The sequence below is a fragment of the Thalassophryne amazonica genome, chromosome 20 (genome assembly GCF_902500255.1).
Source record: "Thalassophryne amazonica chromosome 20, fThaAma1.1, whole genome shotgun sequence".
Lineage (NCBI taxonomy): Eukaryota > Metazoa > Chordata > Actinopteri > Batrachoidiformes > Batrachoididae > Thalassophryne > Thalassophryne amazonica.
The window spans coordinates 13,440,346-13,458,455 of NC_047122.1; the positions used below are offsets into that span (position 1 = coordinate 13,440,346).

At 42.3% G+C, this 18,110-nt stretch overlaps 1 protein-coding gene across 1 annotated transcript in view; it reads right to left on the minus strand.

Moving 5' to 3' along the window:
- Nucleotides 1-18,110, minus strand: part of abcf1 (ATP-binding cassette, sub-family F (GCN20), member 1) — a 100,398-nt gene that overhangs the window by 59,237 nt on the left and 23,051 nt on the right. Inside the window, exons 9-12 of the mRNA XM_034160527.1 lie at nt 9,591-9,668; nt 9,418-9,513; nt 4,235-4,357; nt 3,964-4,064 (exon numbers count right to left, since the gene is read on the minus strand). Of these exons, the coding sequence (XP_034016418.1) occupies nt 3,964-4,064; nt 4,235-4,357; nt 9,418-9,513; nt 9,591-9,668 (398 nt within the window). The remainder of the gene's footprint in view (nt 1-3,963; nt 4,065-4,234; nt 4,358-9,417; nt 9,514-9,590; nt 9,669-18,110) is intronic.

Sequence of the window (18,110 nt, forward strand, 5' to 3'; positions counted from 1 at the left end):
CCCATTTCCTTTAGGCGGTTTCTTACAGTTCGGTCACAGACGTTGACTCCAGTTTCCTCCCATTCGTTCCTCATTTTTTTTGTTGTGCATTTTTCGATTTTTGAGACATATTGCTTTAAGTTTTCTGTCTTGACGCTTTGATGTCTTCCTTGGTCTACCAGTATGTTTGCCTTTAACAACCTTCTCATGTTGTTTGTATTTGGTCCAGAGTTTAGACACAGCTGACTGTGAACAACCAACATCTTTTGCAACATTGCATGATGATTTACCCTCTTTTAAGAGTTTGATAATCCTCTCCTTTGTTTCAATTGACATCTCTCGTGTTGGAGCCATGATTCATGTCAGTCCACTTGGTGCAACAGCTCTCCAAGGTGTGATCACTCCTTTTTAGATGCAGACTAACGAGCAGATTTGATTTGATGCAGGTGTTAGTTTTGGGGATGAAAATTTACAGGGTGATTCCATAATTTTTTCCTCAGAATTGAGGAATTGAATCAATTGAGAATTGGTCTAAAAAAGTAACCGTTACTGACTGCCACAATCTTTTTTCTTGATTTCTTATAGTGTTTCTTAAATCCAGAAAGTTGCCATTTGAAATGACTTTAGTTTTTTGTCATGTCTGTGATCTGCTTTGGTTTTGTAGTGTGAGGGGAGGACTTCATTCTACTTCACTTCACGGAGAGGAAAGGATTTGGTGGCGGAAGGCATGAAGAGCAGCTGGTGAGGAGAGCGACTGGATAACGGGAGTCGTGTTGACGTTGATGTTACTGGTTCCAGCTGAACGCTCGCGCCGGAGAAATGCCATAAACGTGGATTATCCGCAGCGGCAGGGGAGAACCCTGCCGTGTCTGTGAGTACGCTCTCATGTGTTTGTGAGGTGGTGCTTTTTAAGCAGAAAGTTGGAGTTTCCCGCGGGGACGGAGTTGTGTGCTCGCTGGCCTGGGTGTGTGTGTGTGTAGGTGCACGGAAGGCGAGGTGACGGAGAGAGACGCCAGGAGGAGAGACGAGCGACGAGGGGCGTTACGTGCCACAGCCGGGGAGGAGCCTTCCCTCGGCTGAGAGAGTGCGTCGTGCCACGTCGGAGGAGAGAAGGACACGCCCCTAAGCGGACAGTGGGAAAACGTCCGCGGATTGGTGGATGTTTGGTTAGGTCCGGATTGGTTGGCTCTGCTGGAAGTTGTTTTTTTAATATTTTTTTCTCTTTTAAGAATTGTATTTTAAGATTTCTCTTTTTTTACGTTGTAAAATTGGTAATAAATTATTAATATAAGGTTTGCCTTGTTTGGTCACTCCAGCTCTATTTGACAATAACCAGTAAATTGGACATTTTGTGCTTTAACTTATCATTCAAAACTTACAATAATACATAAACCTTGCTTACACACACATATACATATATACACCCTGCGATTTTGCAAGTTCTCCCACTTAGAAATCATGGAGGGGTCTGAAATTTTCATCTTAGGTGCATGTCCACTGTGAGAGACAATCAAAAAAAAAAAAAAAAAAAAAATCCGTAAATCACAATGTATGATTTTTTTAATAATTTATTTGTATGTTACTGCTGCAAATAAGTATTTGATCACCTATAAAAATCAATATTAATATTTGGCTTTCTTTACAATTACAGAGGTCAAACGTTTCCTGTAGTTCTTGACCAAGTTTTCAGACACTGCAGCAGGGATTGTGGTCCACTCTTCCATACAGATCTTCTCCAAATCTTTCAGGGTTGGAGTTTCAGCTCCCTCCAAAGATTTTCTATTGCATTCAGGTCTGGAGACTGGCCAGGCCACTCCAGGACCTTGAAATGCTTCTTACGGAGCCCCTCCTTAGTTGCCCTGGCTGTGTGTTTGGGGTCATTGTCATGCTGGAAGACCCAGCCATGACCCATCTTCAATGCTCTTACTGAGAGAAGGAGGTTGTTTGCCAAAATCTCGCAATACGTGACCCCATCCATCCTCCCTTCAATATGGTGCAGTTGTCCTGTCCCCTTTGCAGAAGAGCACCCCCCAGAGTATGATGTTTCCACCCCCATGCTTGCCCCATGGTTTTCTTGGGGTTGTTCTCATCCTCTAAACATGGTAAGTGGAGTTGATTCCAAAAAGCTCTATTTTGGTCTCATCTGACCACATGACCTTCTCCCATGCCTCCTCTGGATTATCTAGATGGTCACTGGTGAACTTCAAACAGGCCTGGACATGTGCTGGCTTCAGCAGGGGGACCTTGCTGCCCTGCAAGATTTTAAACCATGACAGCATCATGTGTTACTAATGTAATCTTTGTGACTGTGGTCCCAGCTCTCTTCAGGTCATTGACCAGGTCCTCCTGTGTACTTCTGAGCTTTCTCAGACTCATCCTTACCCCACAAAGTGAGATCTTGCATGAAATCCCAGACCGAGGGAGACTGACAGTCATCTTGTGTTTCTTCCACTTTCTAATACATAATCATAACAGTTGTTCTCTTCTACCAAGCTGCTTGCCTGTTGTCCTGTAGTCCATCCCAGCCTTGTGCAGGTCTACAGTTTTGTCCCTGGTGTCCTTAGACAGCTCTTTGGTCTTGGCTATGGTGGACAGGTTGGAGTGTGATTGATTGAGTGTGTGAACAGGTGTCTTTTATACAGCTAACAAGTTCAAACTGGTGTAATTAATATAGGTAAAGAGTGCAGAATAAGAGGGCTTCTTAAAGAAAAATGAACAGGTCTGCATGAGCCAGAATTCTTGCTGACTAGCAGGTGTTCAAATACTTATTTGCAGCAGTAACATACAAAAATTATTTAAAAAAAAAAATCATACATTGTGATTTCCAGATTTTTTTTTTTTAGATTATGTCTCTCACAGTGGACATGCACCTAAGATGAAAATTTCAGACCCCTCCATGATTTCTAAGTGGGAGAACTTGCAAAACCGCAGGGTGTTCAAATACTTATTTGCCTCACTGTACACACACATATATATACATATACATACACATATAATACATATATATATACATATACATATACATATATATGAAAGGTTGACATCACGCTGCTGAAAAGCGGTATTGAGTGTCGTAGTATCGGAGAAGTTTTATGATTATAACTACAAGTAAATGAATACGGGATCGGGTCGATACCATATAATGGTATCGGGATCGGTGCATCCCTAATACAAAACACACTCACACACTCATCTTCAACCGCTTAGTCCAATCAAGGGTCGCGGGGGGGCTGGAGCCTATCCCAGCAGCCACAGAGCGCGAGGCGGGGTACACCCAGGACAGGACGCCAGTTTGTCGCAGGGCCACAAACAGACAAACAAACACATTCACACCCACTCGGACACCTACGGACAGTTTAAAGATTCCAATCCATCTAACCCACGTCTTTGGATGTGGGAGGAAACCGGAGCAAACACAGGGAGAACACGCAAACTCCACACAGAAAGGCCACAGGCGGGAATTGAACCCATGACCTTCTCGCTGTGAGGCAACAGTGCTATCCACTAAGCCACCGTGCTGCCTAATACAAAACATATATAGCCTTTATAGACTTTTTGGGATGGACAGATGGAAATCATCAAAACAAAATCCCCCTTTGGGCCTTCGCCAAGCGGGGGATAAAAACTGCACCAAATAACATCCAATCTGTTGTTCAATGCACATTTAATTATCCATTTTGCTTGTTTCTGGAATTTTCATTTCTGGAGTCTTTATGTTAAGGAACAGCCCGTGCTGTGTGGTGCACATGTGCTACACTGAGTTCCTGCATGTTAAACTCACTCCCAAGGAACCACTGTTTTAAAAAGTGAGTTCCACATGTAACAAAAAGGTACGACTTGTACATCTTATCTTGCATTTGTAACTTGTATTTATTTTTCCTCTTCAAGAGGCAATTTTTCGATAAGTGTGACATACTCTGGAAAATATGTTACGGTAAGTTCAAGTAGAAGTGTGTATGTGTCACAACCAAGAGAGAAATTTACCCATTTGGTCCAACCAAACCATATCTTCTTCCTGCCACAATCAGAAGGTCAGCATTGACAAACAGTTCCTTTCCATGAGCAGATATGCTAAACCTCTCCAGCTGAGGAAGAAAAAAACAAAAACAAACAAAAAAAAAAACAACATACACTGGTTTAGTTTTATAGGGCAGGCTATTTTGTTCTTGCAAAGTTATATAGTTACAATTTTTTTTCTGAAAAGGGCCAATTAGAGTTCACGTTACTTGAACACTTTGTGCTGGAAGATATTTACCTTGATATCAGAAGCATTCTCCAACATTGCCTGTCGCGAGGACATTTCAGCCTGGGAAATGGAGAAGTCTCCTTCCAAAGCATTCTGAGCACGAACACTGGCGACCTGACGCTCATACTCCATCTGGAACGGCCATTAAAAACAGTCGCATGTTCAAATTTCAAAACATGTACATCAGAGGCACACTGGACAATAAAGGATCCATCTTCCATTCTTGCCATCTAATGCTCCTTGTTCCAAGACTAACAAATCAACAATGTCACCTTTAGGGTTGTCAACTGTGTTCCTCTGTGTTTAGCCAACAGGCCTGTGACCCATCCAGAAGGTGTCCCATAGTGGTTCTTTCCTCTTCATTCATACTTACTAGCTACTACACTCAAAGGTTTTGGAATGGTACCTCATTTCATACAAGAGGCTTTGTATGAAATGAGGTACCTGAATAGGAGTGTTTTACTGTAGGCTCTGATGCCTCTGTGGCCCACTTCTACCTGCTTAACCTTTGCTCTTCAGTCATATTGTTGGACACTGGCTGCAGACTCTGCATCCCCAACTGTCATATATATATATATATATATATATATACATATGACTCCATTGCATCTTCTGGCAAAGAAAGGGTGGTGACAATAAAAGATGAGGTTGGTGCCCAGCTAGCCTGTCCAGTGTATTGCTGTATGAATTTTGTTATGCATTTCTAAGACTGTAGTACTGTTCCAGTGATTGAGTACTGCTTAAAAGAAATCAAATTGTGATTTATGAGACATGAAAAACAATAAAAATGAAAAACAAACTGGCTTGTATAGATTTTACAGTAGGGTCTTTTAATGCCTTTAGGAGTTTTATGGTTTTTATTTTACAATGCAACATTAGGGGAGGTTATGGTCAGGTTATGGTAGAGGTTTCCAACAATAGTCGTCGAGGATTCCCTAATTTGCAGATTTTCCATCACTCCCTGCTCTGCCAAAAGCTGATTAGGATTTGTCAGTGATTATTTGAATAATGATCCACATATAAATCTATCACGTATCGGCTATGAAGAAGCCTCTATGTGTCTCTAAGTGCCTCGCATGCGCCACAACTTACGTGTCATTGGAGCTCCGTCCAGCCTCGAATGGCTCGTGTCACCGCATATGATCCACGCAACATATGATCCATGTAGCGCAACGTTGGACATTGATGCACGTTTTTAGGCATGGGTTTGGTCCAAACCTCCAGCCCTCCCACACGTGGTCCCTTTAAAGTGTGGGTTTTCAATTCACAGCGTCCATTCAAGATGTCACATTTTTAAGTCCAAAAAAGGATGCTCCTGTACAGTCCAGCCGGTGGGTGGGCGCATCTGTGCACCCGGCTGCAGTTCACCTGTGTTCCAGAGTCATTAAATGCGCTTCTTCTTGCTGGCTTTATTTCTTCCACGGCTCACCGGTGAGCCAACTTTTAATTTTGTGTTTGTCCATTACGAGTGATTGTGATGGACTGACTACTGCTTTGACCTTTTCCTCATATATTTGGTGACTGCTTGACTTCAGAGATAAAATACAGCTCGCAATAAAGCTCATTTCAAGCAAATAATAAAATTAAATGTCAAACATCAAAATGTTGCTGTAGACACGCACGTTTTGCTGCAGATACATCCTCTGTTGTCGTTGTCAAAAAGAATCTTGTTCAGCACCACGGGCAGCTCCCAGAGACAGATCAGTGGAGCTGTCTGTGTCAGCGACAGTTACACTTCAGATGCAAATAAGTTATTGTCTCCAGAATCGCTCTTTTGCACGCTTGCGTTCTGCATAAATGGCCGCCTTCATTTTGACACCGGTGATCCAACTTTTAACTTTGTGTTGGTCCATTAATGTCTGCAAAATCACTCTTTTGCGAGCTGGCATTCTGCTTAAATGCTCGTCTTGAGTGCCACACATTGCGTCAGTGCGCACACACAGTGGAGCTCATCTGATCCATTATAACAAGATGTTAAATCTATCATAAACATATTTTTACAGCTGCTTATAAAGAAGGAATGAACATGCAACCGTTTAACCAGGCTATTACAATAAAAACATAAATACTTACCTTTTAAGCTGTTCCAAATACATTCTCCACCTCAGCGCATGAGACAGAGAGAGGATAAAAAGGGTCCAGATGAAACAGTCCTCTATGATTCCAGAAACGATTAGAGATGTTGTCAACTGCCAAGCTCTGACAGAAATTACTACAAAATAAGCATTCTACTTCATTCCTACTGACCACCAGAGGGCGGTGCTTAGCACCTGGATAACTACATGTGCGCAGCACAGAGAAGTCGAGAATATATACCAACAAAGTCACGCCACTGGATGTGACCTGGGTGACGTCACTGGTTGTCTTTATATACCAGATGTACCCAGTGCTCGTTTCTCTTCTACATTCTCGTATTCTGAAGAGGTTGAGAACGCATTTGTCTACGATTGCCACTCTCACTTGTAGCCTCGCAAACCACTTTCGGTTGGAGCTACATAGACTGCACACGTCCTCCAGAGGCTGTGAGACATGGCTTCAACGTTTTGTATTCTTCAGACCCGCCTGTCATGAGTTCACTAGCTGCTAGCCGCTAAGCCTTTAGCAGTGTTGTTTTGATGAAGTCTGGCTACTCGTTTAGCTGTGTCGCTAACCCTGTTAACTACGTGGTGGTGTGTGTATCAGAATCAGTATAGTGTATTGTGTTGGGCTTGCCGTGAGTGTTTTCAACTCCTTGAAGTACTTTCATCTGCGCTGCCGCCATTTTACTAAGTTCAACAGCTCCGCTAGCAGCTGCTGTTGTCATTGATGTAGGTGATTCCCGTTATTAGGAGCGATTGCTACTACCTGTCTCTGGTTAAACTGTTATGTATTGTTTCGGCTGTGAGCGATTCACGCTCCGTGCCTTGTGTTACGGCTGGCTACGAGCGATTCACGCTCCGTGCCTTGTGTTACGGCTGGCTACGAGCGATTCACGCTCCGTGCCTTGTGTTACGGCTGGCTACGAGCGATCCACGCTCCGTGCCTTGTGTTACGACTGTGGCTGTGAGTGATCCACGCTCCGTGCCTTGTGTTACGACTGTGGCTGTGAGTGATCCACGCTCCGTGCCTTGTGTTACGACTGTGGCTGTGAGTGATCCACGCTCCGTGCCTTGTGTTACGACTGTGGCTGTGAGTGATCCACGCTCCGTGCCTTGTGTTACGGCTGTGGCTGTGATATTACTTCCACTGTGTGTGATTCACGCTTGGTATTGCCATCTGTAACCATCAGGGCTTGTGTTAGCCATCTGCATGCAGTTCATAATGATGTCAGGGACTTTGTTGCATGGCTGTAGTACTTGTTTGGTTCCTTTGAGCCCAGGAGATGGACATATGTTTTGCCCCTCGTGTCTTGGGATCGGACACCTGAGGGAAGCCCTGACTGACTATGCCTTCCTTAATTGTGCCAGTATACCACTAGCAGAGAGGTCTGCTAGACTCGTGGCATTGGAAAGTGGGATGCCAAGTGGGACTTTGGTTCCTTCCTGGGGCTGGAGGCCAAAGTGCAGTAAACGCCCACATGCAGAGGCCTCTTCTGCTAAGAAGGTTACTCAGGAACATGCTTTGCCTGAAAAGGCTGAAACACTGACTTCTGAGTTTGCTCAGATTAAGTCCTTACTTCTGAATCTACAGCCTAGGAATGCTGTAACAGTTCCTGTTGTTCCTAATGAGGCTGATCAGACCAATGTAGTTTCTCAGCAGGAAGAAGATGCCGTATCTATTGCAGCGACTGATTCCTTGTACATGACAAGTAATACAAACTGTGTGGAGGACCAGGATGAGAGGAGTCTCTCTCCAAGCCATTCATTTGTGGGCTTTCACGCTTCTGAGGCAGAGTCCCTGCCGTAAACCGGACCAGGACTATCCTTTGTCAAGCAAGCTGTTCAGTTGGATTTATCCAGGCTCGGGATCAACAATCCCCCTGCGGAAACCACTGCTTCAAGTGCCTTTTTTAAAGTCACTCAGAAACTTGAGTTCAATGTTCCAGCTTTGCAACCATACATCAAAGAGCTCCACCGATGTTGGGCAGACCCCAAATCATCGACCCATCTATAGCGGGACTGCAGAGCCCTTAGCTCTATGTGTGATTCGGCTCAGTATGGTCTGAAAAGGTATGGCCTCTGTCAACAGCATTATTGCAAACCTGGTTGTGGCTCCAGCTGATGCTGCTCAGCCAGATGCCCGCTGCCCACGACCACAGTGTAAGGTCACTGATGACCTCCTCACCAAGTGTTATGATGTAGTTGCTCGCATTGGTCGCCTAGGTAACTCACTGTCCCATTTAGCCCTTGCCCTCTCAAAGTCTTTGAGGGAGGCAGAGGTTGATGATGCTACTCAAAGTCTTAGTGATACCTAACTCCAAAGTTTTGCTTATATGTCTAGAGAGCTTGGCAGACTGATGTCGACCCTTACCATCACTAGACGTCAGGTGTGGCTTGCGCAGTCCCCTCTGTCTGAATCCTGCCGGTTCTTCCAGGCCAAGTATTTAGACCTGCGGCCCAACAAACTTTGGAGCGTGCTGTTGAGGCTAGTAAATCTCTGCAACAATTTGTTGATCTACACCAGTCTTCCAAGCCTCAGCCTCTCAGACGTGCTACAACTTTTCACTGTACATCCAGGCTACATTTACCAGATGTATGGCTGCAGCACTAGCCCCACTGCAAGCTCTTGGATTAAGAATCCTACCCTACTTAGATGACTGGCTTGTCTGTGCTCCGACTCAATTGCAGGCATACAACAATACAGCTCTTCTAATGAACCATGTCTCTCAGTTAGGACTCACAGTGAATTCTGTGAAGAGTTCTCTTGTTCCCAGTCAACAAACAACCTTCATTGGCATTGCCATCAACTCTCTAACTATGACTGCATCGCCATCCCTGCAGAGAGTGGGCAATGTAATTCATCTTGTCTCACACATTCAACGGACTGTGACAGTGTCTTTTGAACAATTGAGAGCAGCAAAAATACCCAGACATCTTATCTGGTGACCAAGTGCACTGTCTGGCAATTTTTATGCAACAATACCCTTCCAGATGTGTATGGGCACAGGGACTCAAACCAGGGACCTTCTGGTCCAGAAGCAAGCACACTAATCAGTTGCTTCAATGTACAGCAAAATTTAATGCATGAAAATGTAAAATAAAAGTACCAATCACCTGTTTCTTTTTCTTCTTCTTTTCCTTTTTGCTGAGGTTGGCATAAGGGTCACCTTCCGGTTGCTCGGCTTGTTGTGCCAAGACATCTTCAGCACTCTGGATAATAAATAAATAAATAAAATAAAAATTATGGCTAAACTATTTTTTTAAGTTTTGGTACGGTAGTAACATACCATGATCATGTCTCCTCCATCACTACAATCCTCATCCGCTTCATCATCACTGTGCGAGCGCTCAGCTGTGTTCTCTTTCTGCCAAAGCAAAGTAGCATTTAAAGACTATTCAGAAGCCAGCATTGAAATTTGTTGACATCCACATGGCCTATAACACATTTACATATTCGCTTACAAAATGGAAGGAAAAATTACTCTGTTCAACACAAGATAGTTCAAGATAGTTGATAATAAATCACAGATAATCCAGGGAGAGTGAATGCATGTTTAAAAAACATTTGTACAATCATACAGAAGCAGCAGATAATAGACCTAGAAATACAGAACCTACATAGTGTAAAATGGCATATGAGGGGTCAGAGAGCAAGAGCTGATGTCATGCATCACTAGATCCACAATACAGAACCACCCTGGATCTGGGATAGCAACCACCAAGGTAAACAACTGGTCCATCTCCACCTCTCAAAAGCAGCTCATACCTGCTGCTGTAACAGAGCTGGGTGGGTCCTGAGCTTTCTTCAGCCAGTGGAGTCCACAACATTGAGGAACATGTCTGTTGGATCATGCCCAGAAGAAATGTGCTGCATGGCCAAAATATCTTCGCTGACATTAACTCATTATGGAAGTCAATCTCCTCATGAGAGTCTCCCCAAGCCACCACTCATTTGGCACACAGTCATTCCAGCAATACTCAGATTCTCTGAACAAACCGGGCACCAAAGACAGGTGCCAGGTCTTCACTGATTAGTTTCTGAACTGCACAATAGGACAGAAAACATGAGGACATAGAGGGGTTGATACACTGTCTGACGGATTATCTTATGTGAAGACATGGTCTGCCCAACCAAGACTGTCCACTGTTACCCCAACAGCAAACCATGGGTAATGCGGGAAGTCAAAGCTGTCCTCAACAGGAAGAAGGCCGCCGTCAGAAGCACAGACATGGAGGCGATAAAAGTAGCACAGCAGGAGGTGAAACAATGCTTGAGGGAAGGAAAAACACAGCTACAGTAGGAATGTGGTGCAGAAGCAGAAAGAAAATAACATGAGGGAGGTCTGGGAAGATGTGAAAACCATCACAAGCCATAACAAAGATGCAGAGGGGACAATGGAGAGGGCAAATGAACTTAACTTCTTCAACTGGTTCAACCAGCCCATGCCCCTCTCCCTCACTGCAGACATCTCTCCTTCCCTCAGCACACCTCCTCCCAGACATCACAGCAGCAGTGCCCTCCTCCCCCTCTCCCACCTCAACACAACTTCCTCTATACATCAATGTGGAGCAGGTCAGAGGACTGGGTGACCTCACGAACCACATCCAGCCAGAGACCAATTAAACCATCACTGAAAAGATCTGAAGAAACCAAATTATAACTGAAGAAAAGGAAATCGACATTAATTACAGGAATCACATGACATGCTGACAAGATTTGGCCGCAATCAGTGTGCCGTGGCACCTTACCTGACCACAGTAACTGATACAAAAATGAGAAGAAACACTGATAATGTAGAGACTGAGGCATCCACAATCTGGCAATGGAGAAGAGTAGACACAAGCACACCAGATCTGGCTGTGTTCATGGCACAGACAAAAATAGTGGTACAGGCACCATAGTTGACCGGGGTGATACAAGACATCACAGTTACAGCTCAAAAAGTGGGCATGGCCAAACTCCAAAGATTGTATCAAGGTCAAAATTTTAAAAATCCTAGAAATCCATCAGATATATTTTGGAGCAACCCATTAACCATGTACAAAATTTCAGCTCAATAGCTTTAAAAACTACTGACAGACGGCTCTAGGTGGCATTTTCAATGTGTCCACCATGGCAGCCATATTTGAAATAAGATCAGAATGCCTCAAATAAACTTTGGTGTCCTCATGGGGACAACCACACCAAATTTCCAAGGTTTTGGAGAAGATTATGTTTAAAGTGACAACTAGAAAAGTGGATGTGGTCATGTCCAGGGGTCATATGAAGGTCAAAACTGAAAATCCTGCAAAACCCATCTGAAATATCTTTGGCTTGATGATAGCTACCCATGTAGCAGATTTCAGCACAATTACTGCATAAATGGCTGACAGACGGATATATATGAGACTTTCAAGATGGCTACCACAGTGGCCATATCTGAAATTGCATCGGAACGCCTTGAACAAAATCATGGGAAGGAACATGCACGCCAAGTTTCAGCTTAATTGGTTCAGTGGTGTCTGAGAAGACCATGTTCAAAGTGATAACTGGAAAAGTAGGTGTGATGACAGTCTGGGGTCACATCTGGGTCAAACTGGAAATTTTCGTAAAACCCATTGGATATGTTTTTGGGCTTGCTGATTGCTCCCCATGTAACAAATGTCAGCTCAACTGCTGCATAAATAGTTGACAAATGGCTACACATGAGATTTTCATGATGGCCGCCATGGCATAACCTGGTTAAATAAAGGTTAAATAAGTAAACACAACACCAAACAGACCCAGTAATGCCTGAGCTTAGGCATTACATAAAAAAAAGATATTGCTTCACATCTCACTTTAGTTGTGCATTCATTCATTCATCTTCTACCGCTTAGTCCAATCAAGGGTCGCGGGGGGCTGGAGCCTATCCCAGCAGTCATAGAGCGCGAGGCGGGGTACACCCAGGACAGGACGCCAGTCTGTCGCAGGGCCACAAACAGACAAACAAACACACAGACACACACACCTACAGACAATTTAAAGACTCTAATCCACCTAACCCGCATGTCTTTGGATGTGGGAGGAAACCAGAGCACCCAGACGAAACCCACGCACACACGGGGAGAACATGCAAACTCCACACAGAAAGGTCACAGGAATTGAACCCACAACCTTCTCGCTGTGAGGTAACAGTGCTAACCACTAAGCCACCGTGCTGCTCACTTTAGTTGTGCAGTTTAGTTAGTTTAGTTTAATTGGCTCATCAATTAAACTTAGTCCAGAACTATAGTAAAACAGGAGCAGAGAAATACTGATTTAAACATTTTAGGTGATAAAATTATTATTATTATTAAGTAGGAGCAATATCAAAAATGTCTTTAAAGATGGACCTTTAATCAAGGGGTGTTGTGGCACGTCCCCACCACAACACCCTCTCTCCATCTGGATGTGCCCCTGGTTTGCAGTCTCTCAGCAGGAACAATCAAGAATTTGTATATTTATGTGGAAAGCGCGAACTGAGTGAGACATAAGGTTTCATGAGCTCATTTACATTATGTCATCCTCAGAAAGAGATTTTAGGGATATTTGGGGGGGGCAAACAAAACAAAAAGGTTAGCGTTTGTTGTTAATGCGTCACAGATCTCCAGCTGTGCTTTGAGTTTAACCACAGAGACGGCACTCACAGAGACACTCAGAGCAGACTTTGAAAGAAAAGTTTAAATTTGTTTGTAAAACTGCTCTCTGCGAGACATCAACAGTAAAACTCGCCTAAACTGTGAACGTATAGACCGGATGCTCTCATTCACTGGACAAAAGCAAAAGTCCCAGTGCTTTTGTATGACTTACCATGTAATAATACACAAATAATGAATGTTTATGAGTTCAATGGTATGAATATTTCATGATGTGAAAGCTGGAATGATCCATTCAACAAGACGATGCAAAAACATTTATTATTTGTTTTATATGACGGCTAAAATAGATCCTTGTCATTTGATATTATAATAATTTATAAACAGAAAAGGGACTTACATTTTGTTGCTCCTCATTGGTGGTTAACAGTCCAACACGAACTTTAAACAGGAGTCCAAAAATAATTCTGACGATGTAGTCCGGGATGCTGTGCTCTGATTTTGTGTACATCATAAAACAAACAAAAAAGAGACTGTGTACTTCCTCACTTCAGCGAAAAATCACATCAAAAATTTGTCCAGCTTTCCTATCTCCAGACGGCTTATATCGTAGTGGATTTGTTTTGTGTGTGTGTGTTAGAAGAATTAACACCGTCAATTAGCTCGTTCACATTGTCGTCCGTCAGCAAAACAAACCCTGCCATGTTTAACTAAACGCCGCCCCCACTAGTATGTGAGTAGGTGGGGTTCGCAGTGTGCAATGGTACAAAATGTATGGAACCAATTTGGACGGTAAATGGAATGAATAATCCATGTCACGTGACATACAAAGCACCAATCAAATGACAAGGATCCACTCAGCCATTATATAAACACCATATACACCCCCCTGGCAAAAATTATGGAATTACCGGCCTCGGAGGATGTTCATTCAGTTGTTTAATTTTGTAGAAAAAAAGCAGATCACAGACATGACACAAAACTAAAGTAATTTCAAATGGCAACTTTCTGGCTTTAAGAAACACTGTAAGAAATCAGGAAAAAAAAAATTGTGGCAGTCAGTAACGGTTACTTTTTTAGACCAAGCAGAGGGAAAAAAAAATATGGAATCACTCAATTCTGAGGAAAAAATTATGGAATCATGAAAAACAAAAGAACGCTCCAACACATCACTAGTATTTTGTTGCACCACCTCTGGCTTTTATAACAGCTTGCAGTTTCTGAGGCATGGACTTAATGAGTGACAAACAGTACTCTTCATCAATCTGGCTCCAACTTTCTCTGATTGCTGTTGCCAGATCAGCTTTGCAGCTTGGAGCCTTGTCCTGGACCATTTTCTTCAACTTCCAACAAAGATTTTCAATTGGATTAAGATCCAGACTATTTGCAGGCCATGACATTGACCCTATGTGTCTTTTTGCAAGGAATGTTTTCACAGTTTTTGCTCTATGGCAAGATGCATTATCATCTTGAAAAATGATATCATGCCCAAACATCATTTCAATTGACGGGATAAGAAAAGTGTCCAAAATATCAACGTAAACTTGTGCATTTATTGATGATGTAATGACAGCCATCTCCCCAGTGCCTTTACCTGACATGCAGCCCCATATCATCAATGACTGTGGAAATTTACATGTTCTCTTCAGGCAGTCATCTTTATAAATCTCATTGGAACAGCACCAAACAAAAGTTCCAGCATCATCACCTTGCCCAATGCAGATTCGAGACTCATCACTGAATATGACTTTCATCCAGTCATCCACAGTCCACGATTGCTTTTCCTTAGCCCATTGTAACCTTGTTTTTTTCTGTTTAGGTGTTAATGATGGCTTTCGTTTAGCTTTTCTGTATGTAAATCCCATTTCCTTTAGGCGGTTTCTTACAGTTCGGTCACAGACGTTGACTCCAGTTTCCTCCCATTCGTTCCTCATTTGTTTTGTTGTGCATTTTTGAGACATATTGCTTTAAGTTTTCTGTCTTGACGCTTTGATGTCTTCCTTGGTCTACCAGTATGTTTGCATTTAACAACCTTCCCATGTTGTTTGTATTTGGTCCAGAGTTTAGACACAGCTGACTGTGAACAACCAACATCTTTTGCAACATTGCGTGATGATTTACCATCTTTTAAGAGTTTGATAATCCTCTCCTTTGTTTCAATTGACATCTCTTGTGATGGAGCCATGATTCATGTCAGTCCACTTGGTGCAACAGCTCTCCAAGGTGTGATCACTCCTTTTTAGATGCAGACTAACGAGCAGATCTGATTTGATGTAGGTGTTAGTTTTGGGAATGAAAATTTACAGGGTGATTCCATAATTTATTCCTCAGAATTGAGTGAGTCCATATTTTTTTCCCCTCTGCTTGGTCTAAAAAAGTAACCGTTACTGACTGCCACAATTTTTTTTTCTTGATTTCTTATAGTGTTTCTTAAAGCCAGAAAGTTGCCATTTGAAACGACTTTAGTTTTGTGTCATGTCTGTGATCTGCTTTTTTTCTACAAAATTAAACAACTGAATGAACATCCTCCGAGGCCGGTGATTCCATAATTTTTGCCAGGGGTTGTATAAAGGACTTTGTATAAGATTTTTGCTCACATGGCACTAGGGCTGCCACGGCTAGTCGACTAGTCACGACTACATCGACTACTGGAACCGTCGACAACTAATTTATTAGTCGAGGAGTCGTTTATTTTATTTAAGTCTTTGTTTTTCTCTCAATTCATAGTTTTAGGCAGCGAGCCGTCCTGCCGTCATTTGGATGTTCAAATTTTGGGAAAGACAGCCTATTAAAACAGTGGTCGTCTTGTTCAAAGCCGTTTAAAATGCGCAGTTTACCGACGGAGCTGTGTGTTGTGTGTGTGTGTGGAGTCAACTGGCTGCAGACTGCGAGCGAGGGAACCATCAGTGCACTTGAGACAGCGAGCGCGGAGCAGAGAGGATTTTAACCCGAGAGAACATAAAAAAAAAAAAAAACAGACAACAAAACCAAACCATGGAGCTCCCTTTACTTCTCTTTCCACTTTCTCTACCCGCATGGTTCTGATGGCACCACCCTGTTCACACCATGTGCGCGTCATTTACTGAATTTATGAGATCATGAGATGAAATAAACGGTCAAATATCCTTAAAAATGAGAATATATAAATGAACTGAGCAAAAATTACACATACATGGGTTAAAAATAAAACCCTGATGTGGAGAAGCTGATGTTCAGAGGCACAGATCACAAAAAGCAGGTGATAACTCTGAACTTTAACAGCTGTTATTTTATTATTTATTCAATCTTAAGCTTAATGCAGTGTTCAAGCACAAAACGTGACTGAGGAGAAAGAAATGACTTCATCACACTAAAATGAACTGGATTCAGAATAAAAATACAAGCTGCTGATTTTTATTTTTCAAAGTTATTATAAGCTACAGCTATATGTTTTATTCATTTCAAAGTGAGCTACCTCTTATTTTATTCTGATTTATTTATACAAAAAACAGGGGGAGCCAAATCAGCCTGCATTGTTCGGTTCAGTTTATATCAAAGTTTTCCTGCACATGTCCAGGTATGTTTTTTCCTTCTTTATAAGAGTTTGGTGTTTGCATCTGCTCCACAAAGTTTTAAAACGCAATAAAATGTTCACACTTTTCTTTATAGTAGTTCTGTAATTTCAGAAATGCAACAGAAACAACCACAAATCAGAAAAACTTGGGACTACATGTAAAATGAAGATGAAAATAAAAATGTTGCACTATTCCCAGTTTCTCCACTCACAGAAACCAAACATTCTTCCAGAGTTGTGTCTTGGTGGCTTCCCTCACTTGTCTCCTTCCAGCATGGACATTTAGTTTTTGAGAACTGCCTACCTGACACAGATTTACTATAAACTACCACACTGTTTGTATTTCTGAATGATTGATGTAAATGAAGTGTAAGAAGTAGCCACTGATTTAGAAATGCTCCTGTTTTCATCCTGACGTTTCTCTTCTTAATTTAGGAAATTACGTATGATCCGACTAGTCTAATTGCAAAAATAATTGTTGACTACAACCCCTGGCAAAAATTATGGAATCACCGGCCTCGAAGAATGTTCATTCAGTTGTTTAATTTTGTAGAAAAAAAGCAGATCACAGACATGACACAAAACTAAAGTAATTTCAAATGGCAACTTTCTGGCATTAAGAAACACTATAAGAAATCAGGAAAAAAAACTTGTGGCAGTCAGTAACTGTTACTTTTTTAGACCAAGCAGAGGGAAAAAAATATGGAATCACTCAATTCTGAGGAATAAATTATGGAATCACCCTGTAAATTTTCATCCCCAAAACTAACACCTGCATTGATGAAGAGCACTGTTTGTCTCTCATTAAGTCCATGCCTCAGAGACTGCAAGCTGTTATAAAAGCCAGAGGTGGTGCAACAAAATACTAGTGATGTGTTGGAGCGTCCTTTTGTTTTTCATGATTCCATAATTTTTTCCTCAGAATTCAGTAATTCCATATTTTTTTCCCTCTGCTTGGTCTAAAAAAAACAACCGTTACTGACAGCCACAATTTTTTTTCCTGATTTCTTATAGTGTTTCTTAAAGCCAGAAAGGTGCCATTTGAAATGACTTTAGTTTTGTGTCATGTCTGTGATCTGCTTTTTTTCTACAAAATTAACTGAATCAACATCCTCCAAGGCCGGTGATTCCATAATTTTTGCCAGGGGTTGTAGTTGACTATTAAAATAGTTGTTTGTGGCAGCCCTACATGGGACAAAACGTCCTGTCCCATCGCAATGTATTTACATTAAAAACCCCTCGCATGTACCGGGCAGAGCAGTCTGGATTTGCCCAGTCATAACAGAGGTACAAAATGAAGTTCAGCACCGACACTCAGTGATTCAAAGAAAGTGGGTACCGTATTTCCTTGATTAAAAGCCTGGGCATTTATTTTTTTTAAACCGTGCTCAGACCAGGTGCCTAAATGAGGCAGGCCTTTATTCAAGGCCAGTGATTATTAACAAAATGCTGCTTGTTGCCTGTACTGTAATATGGTGTCAAGTTTCACACATATCCCTGGGTGTCGCCAACCAAAGGCAACCGCTTTAGATTTGCGGGGCTGTGAACCCTCTCCAAAGCCTGCCGTTCACCTGTTAAATGACGGACAGCGCAAAGGCTGTGATTTGTCACTTTTACTCCTTCCTCTCTCATATTTTAATAATTTTTGCAGTGCACA